The 15,868-nt window shown below is 51.3% G+C and overlaps 1 protein-coding gene across 5 annotated transcripts in view; it reads left to right on the plus strand.

The window, feature by feature from the left end:
• The window catches only part of CAMTA1 (calmodulin binding transcription activator 1), a 188,340-nt gene that overhangs the window by 149,575 nt on the left and 22,897 nt on the right, over positions 1-15,868 (plus strand). For 4 of the 5 annotated variants that reach the window (XR_014028216.1, XM_081341384.1, XM_081341383.1 and 1 more), the window contains 4 exons: positions 7,524-7,677; positions 11,679-11,819; positions 12,890-14,751; positions 15,270-15,396. Coding sequence is in view for 4 of the 5 variants with exons in the window: in XM_081341384.1 (XP_081197510.1) it covers positions 7,524-7,677; positions 11,679-11,819; positions 12,890-14,751; positions 15,270-15,396 (2,284 nt within the window). In the remaining variant the exon portion in view is untranslated. The remainder of the gene's footprint in view (positions 1-7,523; positions 7,678-11,678; positions 11,820-12,889; positions 14,752-15,269; positions 15,397-15,868) is intronic. The other variant, XM_081341385.1, reaches the window with a different exon arrangement.

Consider the following 15,868-nt stretch of genomic DNA (forward strand, 5'->3'; position numbering starts at 1 on the left):
GGCTCTCTGCTCACCCTGCAGAAGGGAAAACACTTGGCCATAGACGCCCCGGGTCTCTCGGCAGCCTGGCATGGGGCACAAATTTAATATAGAGAAATGCCTGGTGCACCATCAAAAATCTTTGTTGGAAGAGAGATGAAAGCTGAGGCACGCAAACCAGCTTCGTTGAGCATCGGGCTGTCAAGGAATGAAATGAATCTCCTGTGGGCTCCTTGAGACAAGCAAGGATGGGAGGACTCTTGCTGTTAAGAGGCAGAACCCTCATCCCAGCCTCTCCAGATAGAAGGGGCTGGCAAGTTGTCCGTCAAAGAGACAGATGAAGGAACGGGAGACCCTTCTCTTATAGTCACGGCACAGTGGGAGACTGATTGCGTGCATGTTCAACCTCGTAGTTAGAAACAGAGCAGAGGAACACGTGATCCCCCCCATTTCAGATCTATCTCAGCTGAATTCCAATTTTTCTGTCTCCTGGGGTCTGGGGGGGGGGAAAAAAGACCAAGTCATGGTGGAGATGGGATGGGATGGGAGCAATTAAAAAAAAAAGAGGGTGGGACTCTGGAAAGAGTGCAGAGAAGAGCAACAAAGATGATTAGGGGACTGGAGGATAAAACATACGAAGGATGGTTGCTGGAATTGGGTACGTCTAGTTTAACGAAGAGAAGCACGATGGGGGACATGATAGCAGCCTTCCAGTATCTCAGGGGCTGCCCCAAAGAAGAGGCAGTCAAGCTATTCTCCCAAGCAACTGAAGGCAGGTCAAGAAGCAATGGATGGAAACTCATCAAGGAGAGAAGCAACCTGGAACTAAGGAGAAACTTCCTGACAGGGAGGACAATTAACCAGTGGAACTACCTGCCTCCAGAAGATGTGGGTGCTCCAACACTGGAGGTTTTTAAGGTCAGCAATTTGTCTGGAATAATGTAAGGTCTCCTGCTTGACCATCAGGTTGGGCTAGAGGACCTCCGAGGTCCCTTCCAACTTTGTTATTCTGCTATTCTGTCACCCCAGATCAATCAATCGGTGCCTTCCGAAGTTGTGAGTGATCCATCACTGGAGGCTTTTAAGAAGAGACTGGGCAGCCCTTTGTCCAGAATGATGGTGTAAGGTTTTCCTGCTCGACCAGGAGGTCAGACTAGAGGACCTCCGAGGTCCCTTCCAACTCTGTTATCCTTTTCTATGTCAGAGCCATTTGCTCCGACCAATCTGCTTTTTCTGGCTGCCGCCTCTCAGGGCTCTGATCTTTCCCCCGAGAGGACCTCCGCTTGGCCCTTCGGGGAGACGTTTTTTCTCCCAGCATCCTCGGAAACTGGACAGCTTTCAAGAGAGATTAATCGGCTCTTGGGCTCTCTTTGCAAAAGGTTGTGCGGAAAAAGAGAGAGTTCTCGGGTCTTTTGCAAAAGACGTGCAGAAGAGCGAGCGCTGAGGTCGCGGGAGAAGTTCAGATCAATTAAAACAATTTACTTTGCGGCTAATGGTTTCAGAGCATTCTAATTTATTAGCCGGCAAATGCCGTCAAAAGCACCATTCATTTGGTTTGCACAGAGGGAACCGTAACAAGTTCTTGGATAAATTAAGTCTAGGATTTGGGAAGGAGCTTTTACAGCGAGGGGTTGAACGCCCTTGCCTGCCAATCAGCTTTAGGCCTGCAGAGTTTGCTGCAAACCATTAAAACTTCCAATCGGTTCTTTGGGGTTTTCTGTCTTATTTTTCAAAGGCGTGCAAATGGGGCTCCTTTTAATCTGAGCAAGAATCCAGAGCTGGGTTCAAGGTCCAGAGGAGGAGCAGAAGGGGGTGTTGAAGTGAGGTGTGAGGGGGTTGTTTATTCCTTTGCTGGTTTCTGCCCTCCCAGACAAAAAACCCCAAGAACTAATTCTACCAGGCTACATTAATAGGATCGTGTAAGTTTGAAAGGACAAAACTCCCCACTGTCTATTTTAGCTGCTTGAATCCATTCAGGTGGGTCCTCCTAAAGTTGTTGAAACTGACTGGTACAGGGAAACTGGCAGGGGATGCCTAGCAAACAGACAAGGAACTCTTTCATTATTTTTAGGAGGGGAGGAGGGAGGAGAGAGATAGGGAGGGAGGAGGAAAAGGGAGGGAGGGAAGGAAGGAAAGAAAGGAAGGAAGGAAGGAAAGTCTTGGCTTGAGCCATTATAAAGAGATGCCGCATTCTTCCTAAATGATGTGGAAGCAGAATCCTCTCCTTCTCTTCTTCCCCAACTAAAACAAGGGGGTTGGACTAGAAGACCTCCAAAGTCCCTTCCAACTCTGTTACTCTGTTCCACATTTGCAGTATTAGACTTGCAAAATTCTGTTAACGTATCCTTAGAATGAAGTAGAATTAGCCCATCTGCTCATGTTTCCTGTCTGGTCTACCTGTAAAGGCTGGCAAACAGACACACACACACACACACCCTACACTTGCTGTGTGCACTTTTCCCCCCTTCCTCTGCCCTGGGCCACCATCCCTGTCCCCTTTTCGGAGACCCCCGTTTGTTCCTCGGAAGGGAGACGGGTGTTTCGTGACAGGTGCTGTGCGAATCCTTCCTGCTGACAACCCCTGTCCCATCACATTTCCTGCTCCGTCCCTGACATGCCAACATTTGTGTTAGAGAAACAGCTGGCATGCAGGGAGTTTCAGAAGCTGGCTGCTGCTGTCACTCAGGCTGGTAGAAAATGCACTCACAAGTATGGCTGTGCACACACACACACACACACACACACACACACACACACACACAGAGACAGACAGACAGAAAAGAAAGGAAGGGGGGAATAGAAAGAGCGCGAGAGACGAAGGAAGGAAGGAAGGAAGGAAGGAAGGAGAAGAAAGAGAGAGAGAAAGAGTTTCAGCCTGGGTTTCTAACTGTAAGATGGGTGGACTTCAATTCCCACTTAAAATCCTACCTAGCATAACAGTTGGGAGGGACCTTGGAGGTCTTCTAGTCCATCCCCCTGCTCAAGCAGGAGAGCCTGATGTGTGGATATTAGCATCTCCCAACCCGCAGCCGAGGGTTTAGTTTTCCTCAATTATCTCCTGCTGTCTTGCTCTCAAACCCGGCCCACCCACCCTTTAAATTTTCCTAAGGACCCCCCACCAACAGCAAGCAGCTTGTCGGCCCTGGTTTTTCCCCCTCCGGGAGATGTCGAGATGAGGGTTTAGAAACCAACAGCTGTTGTTTCCCATCGTCTTGGGAAAAACAGAACTACTAACTCGGAATAGTAAGCCCATTTGCAAAGAGAACGCTAACATTAATTCAGGCCCACAAACGCAGGTAGTCCTCGACTTAGCCACCACGGATAAATGTCACTGAGCGAGACGGTTGATGCCAATTCGCTCCATTTTATGACCTTTCTCTCCGCTCTTTATTCAGTGAACCGCTGTAGCTGTTAAGGCAGGAAGACGGTCGTTCGGTGAACCTGGCTCCCCTGCAGCGATTTGCTTAACGACGGCAGGAAAAAAGGTCCTAAAAAGGGGCAAAACTCACTTAACAAATGTCTCACTTAGCAACGGGAGTCAGCTGAGCTTGCAGCTGGATAACGGGAGGGGAGAAAGAGGCTCAGAAGGGATCCCCCCCCCAGTTTCTTGGGCTGCACAGAGGACACAGGGAGGGGGCAGAATGGTGCTTTCAAACTTGTATGATTCTGTCCCCCCCCCTTTTCTTGTCCTCTAATACCGCAGAAGGTATTGGAAAGGAAAGGGGGGGGTCGTGATGGGAAACTGAACTGCCAGCTTGCAAAGAGATAAGAAGAGCTGGCACCCTCTGCGTGGAAAAGCTGGATTCCCCGTGGCAGCCGCGCTCGATATAAACCTCCCAGCACCGGGTGAACGTCAGCCCAGCTTGGAAGTTAAAACGTCTCCTGTCCGGCTGCATCTATTGTTCCCTCGCCCACTCGGGTGGGAGGCTGGAGGAAAGAGCCACTGGGGGGCTGCGGTTGTGGGGGTGGGACAGGGAGGGAAGGAAGGAAGGAAGGAAGGAAGGGAGGGAGGAAGGAAGGAAGGAAGGAAGGAAGGAAGGAAAGGAAGGAAGGGAGGAAGGAAGGGAGGGAGGGAGAAAGGGAGGAAAGGCTTGCCTCCAGAAGTTGTGTGTGCTCCATCAAAGGTGGTTTTCAAGAAGAGACTGGATAGGCCAGGATGGTAGACGGTTCCTCCATCATGTGTCTTAACTATCTCAGAATTATAGAATCCTAGGGCTGGAAGGGACCTTGGAGGTCATCTAGTCCAACCCCCTGCTGTAGCAGGAGACCCTGGGCCATTCCGGACAAACGGCTGTCCGGTCTCTTCTTAAATGGCAGCACGGCTATGGCGGCTTGCCCAAGCTGGTTCGCTGGGTGGAGCAGAACAGCCTTACCAGCTTCTAGCTCCTCGGCCGTGTAATTCGGAGCACAATTACACACCATTATTGCATTCTGGATAATGTACCTATATTTGACAAGCGGCCAGCACTGCTGCCGCGGTTTTTTTTTCCTTTCGGTGAGATTAATGACTGGAGCTGCAGGAGAAACCTGGTGCAAACCCCGGTTTGATTTATTAGCCACTTAACACCAATGAAGCTGCAAGCGGCTTTCGAACAGCTGTTGGGGGCGGCTTCCCACTTTATCAGCCCACAAGCAGCTTTTCACGATTCGAACGCAGGTCCTTCACCAATGAGTGCCTTAAGCCCACAACAAAGAAAATCCTTCCCAACAGAGATTCGGGAGCTAATATCCAAGAGGATGGAAGGGAAATTCAAAAGGATTTTGATGGATGAACGAAGCAGAGCTGAGAAGACAGGATGAAATATTGGAGAGACGAAGAGATAGATACATAGATAGATAAATAGATGAGAGAGAGAGAGAGAGAGAGAGAGAGAGAGAGAGAGAGAGAAATAATACATGACAGATGAGAGAAAGAGATGATAAATGGACGGATGGGTGAATGGACGGATGGGTGAATGGATGGATGGAACAGCTTGCCTCCCACCGTTGTGGGTGCTCCATCATCTCAGGTTTTCAAGAAGAGATTGGACACCCATTTGTCCTGGATGGTAGAAGGTCTCCTGCCTGAGCAGTGGGTTGGGCTAGAAGACCTCCAAGGTCCCTTCCAGCCCTCGGATTCTGTGATTCTCAGTTCTTGTAATTTGAGCGTTTGATACTTAGAGATACGGTCAGATGTCGTGACTTAGAAGACAGCTGATGCGCTTTTTATAAACTGACCTGGGTAAGAGTTGTGAGTTGGGACCTCTCAAGTCGTCTCTTTTCAAGGATTCGGAGAGAAAGAAAGAGGGGGAGAGACAGATGTGGGGTTTGGGGACAGCTGTGAAGCTGATGGAGCCTCTGTCTTTCCGGGGAGTCAGCCAGGGACGTCAGCTGCCAAGGAGGAGGTGTCTCCCTCTCATAAAAGATGAGATTGGGATGAAGTTCTCAACGGCCTTTTTGAAATAACGGTGTTCAAGGGCAGCATTAATTCACAATAATGGGCCGATAAATATGATACATCTCTAATAATCCCTATTAAAATTAAATGAAGACAAGCCAGCAAGGAGCCGGGATCTTCTCCGTGGCTTCAGGACCTTTCAGGATTATTTCTTAGTGATGGGTTACTTCCTTTCCCTTCTGTCTCTCAACCCAACGCTGGGATAATTTGCTTGTTTTATGGTCCAATTTGGGGACGATCCTCCCAGCAAATGGGCTGGGGAGGGGGGGGTGTAACTCTGGCCTTTGATGTGCTGGGCCCCCAATCCAGATCACCTCATCAGTTTATTTTCCTGAAATAGATGTCACTTGGCATCAATTATAGAAAACAAAACAATCTAGGCGCAGTAATAACACTGCCGGCTGTAAGGAAGTGTGTTAAACGCTCACCGTGCCATCGCTCTTAACCCTCTCAGTTCAGTGGTGCCTCATTTTCAGGCCGTTCAAAATTTAAAATGAGTCTGGATCACCCTGGAAGATCGGTTAAATATAACCAGGTCTCCTAAGATCAACACGTCCGGTGAGCTTTTGATACGGTGGTTTATCTAAAGGTTCCTTTGTAATCTTGTCCTTGAAGACAGGGCAAGTATCTCGGCCCAGTAAACGTTCTGAGGTGTCTGCAAGGGAAGGTGACCACCATCTTCTCTAACTTGAGTTGAGTTATGGATCCTTCGTGGAGATTGTCCTCCCCATCCAAAGCATGATGGATAAAATTTCTTTTGGTGAAGGCCCTGAATAACCCTCCCAAACTGGAGGTTTCCGAGAAGAGACTGGACAGCCATTTGTCTCCTGTTTGAGCAGAGGGTTGGTCTAGAAGACCTCCAAGGTCCCTTCCAACTCTTACTCTGACTTTGGAGGTCCACCTCTACTATGCCAGTTGAGAAGAGGATCCATCTCCAACCACTGCCAGTCTCGGTTTGAGGGTACAAAGCGGGCATTACGCTGCCATCTCCCCACTGAGAGCTTTGGCCCTTTGCCCTCGATCCGTCCCTTCCTTTGACTGTCCGGCCGATCTGAAGGACGAGCAATTAATTGCCTCACAGCATCTATTCATTATTAAAAATTTCCTCATTAGTGCAACGGCTTATTTGCTACCAGCTCCTTCCAAGCGAAACAAAGCAGCTCCCTTTTTTTGCCAAACAGCTCCGGTGCCAACGTTAGCCGGGCCGTGGAAACAGCCTTAATGAAACATTAAGATTCTTAATTACACCATTATCCTGTTTATTTTTATAAATAATTCCACCGCAGTCGTTAAGATGGGTGAGTTTGGGAAGGGAATGACTTTCGGGAGAGAAATAAGAGGATTTTGCCTGGTTGTGTTTGCTGCAGGATTCTTTTTTTTATGAAAAATATTCTTCCAGACTTTTAGTAAGAACCCCTCCAAGTTGAAATATTTCTTTTCTTTCTTTCTTTTTTTACTGGAATAGTTTATTGCAGAAAAAAGCAGCTTAAGAAGTGTAGGAGTTACGCAAACATTCAGGCTGAGCTATCTGTGCTCCTGATAAATTGCTTGGGTAGATTCATTTCTTGCCTTTTTCGTGCATATTTTATATGCAGTTTTTACTCTGGAGTAAATGCTGAAATTCACCTCTTATTTTATTCATCCCATCCAGGCCTCTCTTAGCAACTAAAAGGTCACCTGTATTTTCAAGCACATCTTGAAAGTTGACCCACAGTTGTTTCAATATGAGATGGGTGGCAAATTAATGTAATAAATAAAATCTTCCAAGGCTTGAGGACTAGAAACTTGCAGTGCCCCTTGTATTTGAAAAGCTCACATTCTCAGAAATGCAGCCTGGCTTTTTGCTTTTTCTTTTCCAGGATTTTTTTTTTCCAAATCAGATGCATCCTTGGATTTTTTGCTTCTTTTAAATATTCAAAAGGGCATCTTGAACTTGCCTGTTGGTCTGCCTGGATTGCATTTATGTCAAGGGAAGATATCGTAATTTCAGTATGATTGTTTGCAATTCAGACAGTTGGGGACTGCCTCCATTGCCCCCCCCCCCGAGGGCCTTTCTCTTTATGGGCAAAGGGTGTGGTGACAACCTTTGTGTTTCTGCTCTCTCTAGAATCCAGATATCGTGCTGGTGCACTACTTGAACGTCCCCGCCATCGAAGACTGTGGGAAGCCATGCGGTCCCATCCTCTGCTCCATCAACACCGACAAGAAGGAGTGGGCAAAATGGACGAAGGAAGAGCTGATTGGCCAACTGAAGCCCATGTGTGAGTACCGCAAGGGAGGGCGGTTGGGTGGGAGGAAAGCTGGTCACGCAAGAGGCTGGAAGGAAGTTCTTGAAGGCATCTGGGGATGCTTGCTCAAAACTCTTCCATTCCCCCTGGAGCGTTTTTTTTAAAACCCTGAAAGGTGCCATAGATCTTTCTACACAACGAGGTTGTGTGTGTGTGTGTGTCTTTGCACTGCACAGCTAGACCACAAGCAGCCCTGACTGACCACGTAGGCTGTTGGTCGTCAAATCATATCCAACTGGCTGCATTGAGGGGTAGGGTCACCCCGTCTTCAAAAGAGAGGGAAGCAACTTAGAACTAAAGGAGAAACTTCCTGACAGTGAGGACAATTAACCAGTGGAACTGCTTGCCTCCAGAAGCTGTGGAGGCTTTTCAGAAGAGATTGGACAGTCGTTTGTCTGGAATGGTCTTGAGCAGGGGGCTGGACTAGAAGACCTCCCAGGTCCCTTCCAATCCCTTTATTCCCTATTCTGATTCCAGCTGGCTGAGACACGTTTGCCCCCTCCCTAAACCAAGCAATTCCTCATTTTTATTTTTATTTTGGCAAGCATTTCTAACCCCACAAGGGAGCTTCCCTGAACCAGAACCAAAGGGCTAATCCGTTCCCCCCCCACCTTTAAAACAAAACAGAACAGGAAAGGTCCCTGGGACTTTGGAGATAAGATTGACATCTGTCCAAGCTGAGCTTCGCTGCTGCTGCTGCCGGGGAAGGTAACAGGATTTGCAGATCTGCAGTGCGTCAGGGAGGGGAAGAAAAAAAACCGAGGCACAAATGACACCCAACTGGCCGTAAATCTCTTTTATGTTTTGTGACGGAGGCGATTGGGGGGGGGGGTGCAGAGTCCTGCCCGATTATTCTGCATTTGCACGTTTCAGCCTCGCTCTTCCCCCCACCCAGGAGAGATGTCCCCCCCTCCTTTCTCTGGCCCCACCCGGGATGGAGAAATAGAAGGCGGGGGAGGGGGGCAAGGGGGGAGCACAAGGGACGGCTTTGCACTCATTCCTTTTTCATCTTTATATATTTTTATTCCTGCATTGATATTTTCATTCACAGTTGTTAAGGGAATCGCTGCAGCTGCTAAGTTAGTAAGACGGTCGTTAAGTGAAGCCGGCTTTCTCACACAAACACCCCGACTTTGCTTGTCAGAAGGTCGCAAAAGGGGATCCCGCGACTTAGGACGGTTGCAGCATCCCCGGGGTCCAAGGGGATCGAAAGGACAAAATGAAGAAGGGTTGCAAGGATCCTTCCCTCCCTCCCTCTCCTCTTTTCCTTCCTTCCTTCATTCCCTCCTTCCCTCTCCTCTTTTCCTTCCTTCCTTCCTTCCCCCTCCCTCTCCTCTTTTCCTTCCTTCCTTCTTTCCTTCCTTCCTCCCTTCCTTCCTTTTCCTCCACCCTCAGCCTCCCTCCTTCCTCCCCCCCGCCTCGGTCTCTTCTCTGGGCTTCCAACCCTCTCCTTGCGGATCCCCGGCTGCCCTCGGAGGGCAGATGACCGGGCCGCGGAGTAGACCGAAGCCAGGCAGGGACTCATCCAAGTCACCGCTGGAGACTTTCCAACTTCTGTCGGGCGAAACGGTGGGCTTCCCACCCGGTGGGTGCTCCCTCACTGGAGGTTTCCAAGAAGAGCCTGGACAGCCATTTGTCTGAAACATTACAAGGCCTGAGTAGGGGCGGGGTCAGACTAGAAGACCTCCAAGGTCCCTTCCGACTCTGTCATTCTGCCTTCTTCCCAAAGACCCTTCTTCCTTCCTCCTCCGTTCCACAGTCGGGCAAAGTTGTGGAGTGCCGGGGGACTCAATGCGGGGAGCTGAACCCTCCAAAGCCATTCTGGAGCCCATAATCCTGGGCTATGGAAAGGAGGCAAGCAAAGCCCCCCACCCCCACCCCCACCCCACCCCCCGACAAGTCAGCTTTCTTTCCCTTCCTAACAGCTGCCAGGTGCCGCATTTCGCCAATGAGTTAGCACCATCGTGTGGCAAGAGAGGACATTTTTCTATAGGTTTCCTTCCTATAGGGGAGGACCGGGAACGTCGAGTGGGGAGGGCCGTCCGGCAGCATCCCATCTGCCCTGGTGGGGGGGGTCCCTGGTCCGGGTAACTGGTCTGCCCAAATCTTCGCTTGACGGACTGTCAGCCTGCAGCTCAGACACGAAAGTCCACTGGGCGACTTTGGGCTAGTCACCTGGAGATGGGGACTTCCAGTCCCGCCCGTTGAGGGTCCAAATCCCACGGGGTCAGTCTAACTGCCTCTAGGGTGCCCTTGACCTGGTTTAAGTTTTTTTCCAGACTTTACAAGCCAACAAGGTGGTGGGGGTGTTGGTTCTCTTTCATTAACCTTCCTCATCCTCTTCCTCCCCCTCCCTCCCCAGCATCTGGGCACCCCGTCTCTTCCTGACGTGGGGGTGACGTGTTCAAAACCATCCGGATCGCGTTTTAGATATTCTGCAGGAGCAATTTATGGGCTCAAAGGAGCTGGAGGGATGTGGGGGGGCACAGAAGGGAAGGGAGACAATCTGCATACCGGATGAGCCAAGGCACTTGATAATTTGCATGAAACATCCCCAATTTCTCTCCTTGCAATCTGTCACCCACCAGTAGTTTTTTTCGTTTTATAACCTTCAGGGAAGACGTGGGAGCCTCGACTTTTGCAGCGGGAAGGGGGGTGGGGGGGAGGATTTGCAGAAAAAAAGGAGGTGGGATTTCCCCACCCCACCCCCGAGATCCACTATACTGTTTTCTTCAGGATGGTATGATACAAGGGTCTTTGCTCATGAGACGTGGCTCTGCGTCTCTTTCAGCCATCCTTGCAAGCTTTGGCTGGGATATGGAATAGAGGATAAGAGTGTTGGAAGGGACCTCGGAGGTCTTCTAGTCCAGCCCCCTGCTCAGGCAGGAAACCCTAAACCATTTCAGACAAGTGGCTGTCCAGTCTCTTCTTAAAAGCCTCCAATGATGGAGCACCCACGACTTCCAAAGGCAAAGCTGATTAATTGTTCTCCTTGCCAGGAAATCCCTCCTTCGTTCCAGGTTGCTTCTCTCCTGGATTAATTTCTATCCCTCACTTCTTCTCCTGCCTTGAGGGGCTTTGGAGGACAAGTTGACCCCTCTCTTCTTTGTGGCAGCCCCTCGAGTGTGGGAAGACGGCCGTCACGTCACACCCCCCCTAGTCCTTCTCCTCATTAAACCAGCCACCCCCAAATCCAGTTCCAATTTCAATGCCAAAAGGATTGTGTCATCGCCAGGGAATTCTCTGTGTTGAAGTCCACATTTCTGAAAGTTGCCGAGGATGAGAAACATTGCATGAGACGGATATAGCAGAGCCTCCTGGCTGGATCAAGTACCGGCACCAAGCTTGCTTGGTGGCCCAAAGGTGTTTTTCTTTCAAGAGGCAACTGGACTTCCTTGTTTTTCCTCGAAGACCTTTTGCTTCTCCTCCAAGAAGCTTCTTCGGCTCCGACTGGATTTATACTCCTTTCAGACCGCTGGTCATTTGCCTCCTTTTAGAGAGCCGTTGAGGCCACCTGGAGGTTTCTCTTGTGCCCTCAGGGTCACCTGAGTGGGGCGAATGGGTGTGGAGCCTTCTTCCTTTCAGCTGTTCCAACAAGTCTCCACACACACACACGTGTGCCCCTGAGGTCACAGACAAATCCCCAAGTGGCTTCAACTGCTCCCTAATGGGATGCAAACGACCAGCGGTCTACAAGGAGTATAAATCCTTCCCTTCCCCACCATCCAGCCAGAGCTGCAGAAGCTTCTTGGAGGAGAAAAAAACAAGTAAGTACAGTTGCCTCCTGAAAAAGCACCTTTGGGACGACCAGGGCCTGGGATGAGGGAGAATCTCCACAGACGTTAAGCTTGATTGGTGTCGTGGGGCTCCAGACCTTCTGGAGATCTTGTGCACCAAGGCCCCTAATCCGGCTCCAGGCCCCTGGTTGCCACAGCGTCTTCTTCTCACCAGCTCTTCTGCTGTTCTGTCCACAGTTCATGGCATCAAATGGACATGCAGCAACGGGAACAGCAGCTCCGGCTTTTCAGTCGAACAGCTGGTGCAACAGATCCTGGACAGCCACCAAACGAAGCCGCAACCTCGGACGCACAATTGCCTCTGCACCGGCAACCTAGGTGAGCAGCAGAAGCTGGCCGGTCCAGTTGGAGATTCCCCCCCCCCAAACCCAAGAATTCGGTTAACTGAGTTCACCGTGTTCAAACTACAGGTGGTCCTCAACATATAAACATCCCTTTAGCGGCTGAAGTGACAACGGCTCTGAAAAAGAGGGCCTTCTGACCGTTTTTCACACTTAAAGACGGTCAGGTGATCAGGGTCACCTGATCAACATTCCAGCAAAAACAGAGCGATGGGGGAAAGCCAGACTCGCTTAATGACTCTGTGATTCACTTAACAACTGCAGTGGTTCACTTGAGGACCATGGCCAACGAGATCATAAAATTGGGTGCAACACAATCGCTGCATCGCTTAGCAGTGCAAATTCGTACTGTGGTCGTAAGTCGGGGATTACCCGTAACGCGAATACACGGAGAACCAGGCCAAAAATAGTAGGATTCACAGCTTTAACGGATATTTAGGTAGAGTTGGCCTGGTCAGAAAGAGAACGATGCTTCCTCTAACCCAAATTCCATTTCACGTAGTCCTTTCATTTAGCGACCATTCGAAGTTACAACGGCAGTGAAAGCATCATTTTTCACACTTATGACCGTTTCAGCATCCCCAGGGTCACAGGATCAAAATTCGGTCCCTTGGCAACTGGCTCATATTTACGACGGTCGCGGAGTCCCACGGGGCCAAATTTCTCTGGCTAAGTGAGACATTGCCCCGTTTTACAGGTTTCCTTGCCACCATTGTTGTTAAGTGAATCACTGCAGTTGTTAAGCTAGTCACACGGTTCTTAAGTGAATCCAGCCTCCCTGTTGACTTTTACTGGTCGGAAGGGGATCACGTGAACCCGGGGATCACGTGAACCGGGGGATACTGCGACCGTCGTAAATATGAGCCAGTTGCCAAACGTCTGGGTTGCCGCCATGGTTTTAAGTGTGGAGAGCTGAAAAAAAGTCCCTTTTTTTCCCCAGCGCTGCTATAACTTCGGACAGTCACTAGCGAATCGGTCGTAGGTCGAAGACTTTCCGTAACGGAGCTGCGGTGGTTCACACCTCCCTTTGTTTTTCCCTTGCTGCAGGGGCCGGGAGCAGCGTGCATCACAAGTGCAACAGTGCCAAACACCGCATCATCTCCCCCAAGGTCGAGCCACGGTCTGGGGGCTACAGTGCCCACTCGGAGGTGCAGAACAATGACGTCTCGGAGGGCAAGAACGAGCACAGCCACAGCAAATCCTGCAACCGGGAAAAAAGGAACGGCAAGGTGGCCAAACCAGCCCTCCTGCACCAGAACAGCACCGAAGTCTCCTCTACCAATCAAGTGGAAGTTCCAGACACGACCCAAAATTCTCCGGTCAGCATCAGCAGCGGGTTGAATAGCGACCCAGACGTGGCAGACAGCCCAGCGGTCACCGGCGTCTCCAGCATGGCGGTGGCTTCGGTCATGGGCAACTTGTCCCAAAACGCCACCGTTTTCATGTCCGACATTAGCAGCGAGGCCGTCTACGCAATGTCCCCCACCGCCGGGCCGAACCAACACCTTCTCTCCTCCGACGCGGCCACCCAAGGGCTGGTGCTGGCGGTCAGTTCCGATGGCCACAAGTTCGCCTTCCCCACCGCCAGTAGCTCCGACAGCCTCTCCATGTTGCCCGCCAGCGTCTCCGAAGAACTCGTTCTGTCCACCACTCTGGAGACCAACAGGAAGATGCCGGAAGCCACCATGAATTTTGACCCGGATTGCTTCCTGAACAACCCCAAGCAAGGGCAGACGTACGGAGGAGGAGGACCCAAAGGAGAAGGCCTCGGCAGCAACATCCGGCAGTCACCCACCGCTGATCGGGGCTTCAATTTCAACGCGGCCCTCACCAAGGAGATCAAGACGGAAGACACCTCCTTCGAGCAGCAGATGTCCAAAGAAGCCTTCTCCTCTTCTTCATCGTCCAACTCGCTGACCCTGAGCACGGCGTCCAGCCTCCTTCCCTCGGGCGGAGGACTCAGCCCCAGCACCACCCTGGAACAAATGGACTTTAGCGCCATCGATTCCAACAAGGACTATTCCTCGGGGTTTAACCAAGCGGTGCAGAGTCCACACGTCCACCAAACTCCTTCCCCGAGCTTCTTCCTTCAAGATAGCGGCAAAGCGCTCCCTCTGGAGCCCAACGCCCCCAGTAGCCTGAACGACGCCAGCAGCTCTTTCGTCACCCCTCTGGCCCTCCCCAGCGTCAAGACGGAGGCCTCCTCCCAGAACACCTCCAACTGCAACGGCACGGTGGAGGCCCGGATTGAGTCCACCTCTTCGCTGCAACTCATGCAGTTCCAGGCCAACTTTCCCTCCATCGCCACCGAAGGGGAGGTGCCGATGGAGACCTCGCCGCAGGCGGAAGCGAGCGAGAATCTGCTCAAATCAGGGGAGCTCCAGTCCTGCGGGGCCGAGCACTACATGCAGCCCGAGGCCAGCAGCAGCTTGAGGAACGGGGGCAACCTCCCCATCCTCCAAGGGAACATGGTGCAGGCTCTCTACCCCGTGGCCCACCCGAGCTTGAACAACTCCTCCAACATGGAGCTCAGCTTGGACCACTTCGATATCTCCTTCAGCAATCAGTTCTCTGACCTGATCAACGACTTCATCTCGGTGGAAGGGGGCGGCAACGCCCTGTACGGGCACCAGCTGGTCTCCGGGGAGAACGCCGGGCTGCCCCAGACCGAGGAGGGCAGCCGGGCAGCCTACGGCCAGGCCGAGATGTGCGTCCCTTGCTGCAGCCCGCAGCAAGCGAACCTGAATCTGGCTAGCACGGAGAACGGGGCCAGCCCCATGACCTACATGCACGTCACCGAGGTGGTCTCGGCAGCGGCCGCTGCAGCCCAAGGCACCCTGGGCATGCTGCAGCAGAGCGGCCGGCTCTTCATGGTGACCGATTACTCCCCCGAGTGGTCGTATCCTGAGGTCAGCTCAAGAGTATATTTTGCAGGAACCCCCCATAGAACCAAGGGTGGTGGATAAGGCTGTGGGGCGGGGTTTGGCTCCAACACACATGGTGGTCATTTCTGCAAGCACCTCAAAACCCAGTCAGGGGTGGGAAAGGGTCAGACGGTTTTAAAACCCACCGTCGTCTTTAATCCATTCCCCAGCCCGCCACACTGGGGTAGAAAAGAGGTGCATTTCCCAGCAGCCTCAGTTAACAGGCTAATGGTGAAGGATGTTGGGAGGTGTAGTTCAGTAGATCCCTGCCTTCGTTTAAGGCAAGTTAATCTTGGTAATTTTAAGATGTCTGGACGACATGCTGGCTGGGGTATTTTGAGAGTTGCACTCCACACGTGCAACTGTGGGGTTTGTAGTCCACACAATCTGGTTTGAGGAATTCTGGGAGATGAAGTCCATGAAGTCCACACGTGCTGTCTGAGGAATTTGGTGGGGGGAGGCAGTCTACTTATCCTGACCCCTCTCTTTTACTCCCTCTGCAGGGCGGTGTGAAGGTCTTGATCACCGGATCCTGGCAAGAAGCCAGCAATAACTACAGCTGCCTCTTTGACCAGATCTCCGTGCCGGCCTCGTTGATTCAGCCAGGGGTGCTGCGTTGCTATTGCCCAGGTGAGCATCTCCAACAAGACAGGGGTTGGGGGGGGGGTCAACAGGAAAGAGACTCAAAGACGTAGGGAAGTCACTTTTGGTCACCGTAATATAAAAAGAGAGAGGTTGAGACTTGGGGAAAAAGGCAGAGAAGAGCAACTAGGATGATGAAAGGCCCAGAGGCTAAAACATACAAAGAATGGCTGCAGGAATTGGGGATGTCTAGTTCAGGGGTCTTCAAACTTGGCCCTTTTATGACTTGTGGACTTGAACTCCCAGAAGTCCACAAGTCATAAAAGGGCCAAGTTTGAAGACCCCCGGTCTAGTTTCATGAAAAGAAGGACCAGGGTTGACACGATAGCAGCCTTCCAATATTTGAGGGGCTGCCCCCCCCCAAAAAGAGGGTCCCTCAATTCTCCGAAGCACCAGAAGGCAGGACAAGAAGTAACGGATGGAAACGTATCCAGGAGAGAAGCAACCTGGGATTAAGGAG

The sequence above is a fragment of the Vipera berus genome (assembly GCF_964194415.1).
Source record: "Vipera berus genome assembly, chromosome: 17".
Taxonomy (NCBI): domain Eukaryota; kingdom Metazoa; phylum Chordata; class Lepidosauria; order Squamata; family Viperidae; genus Vipera; species Vipera berus.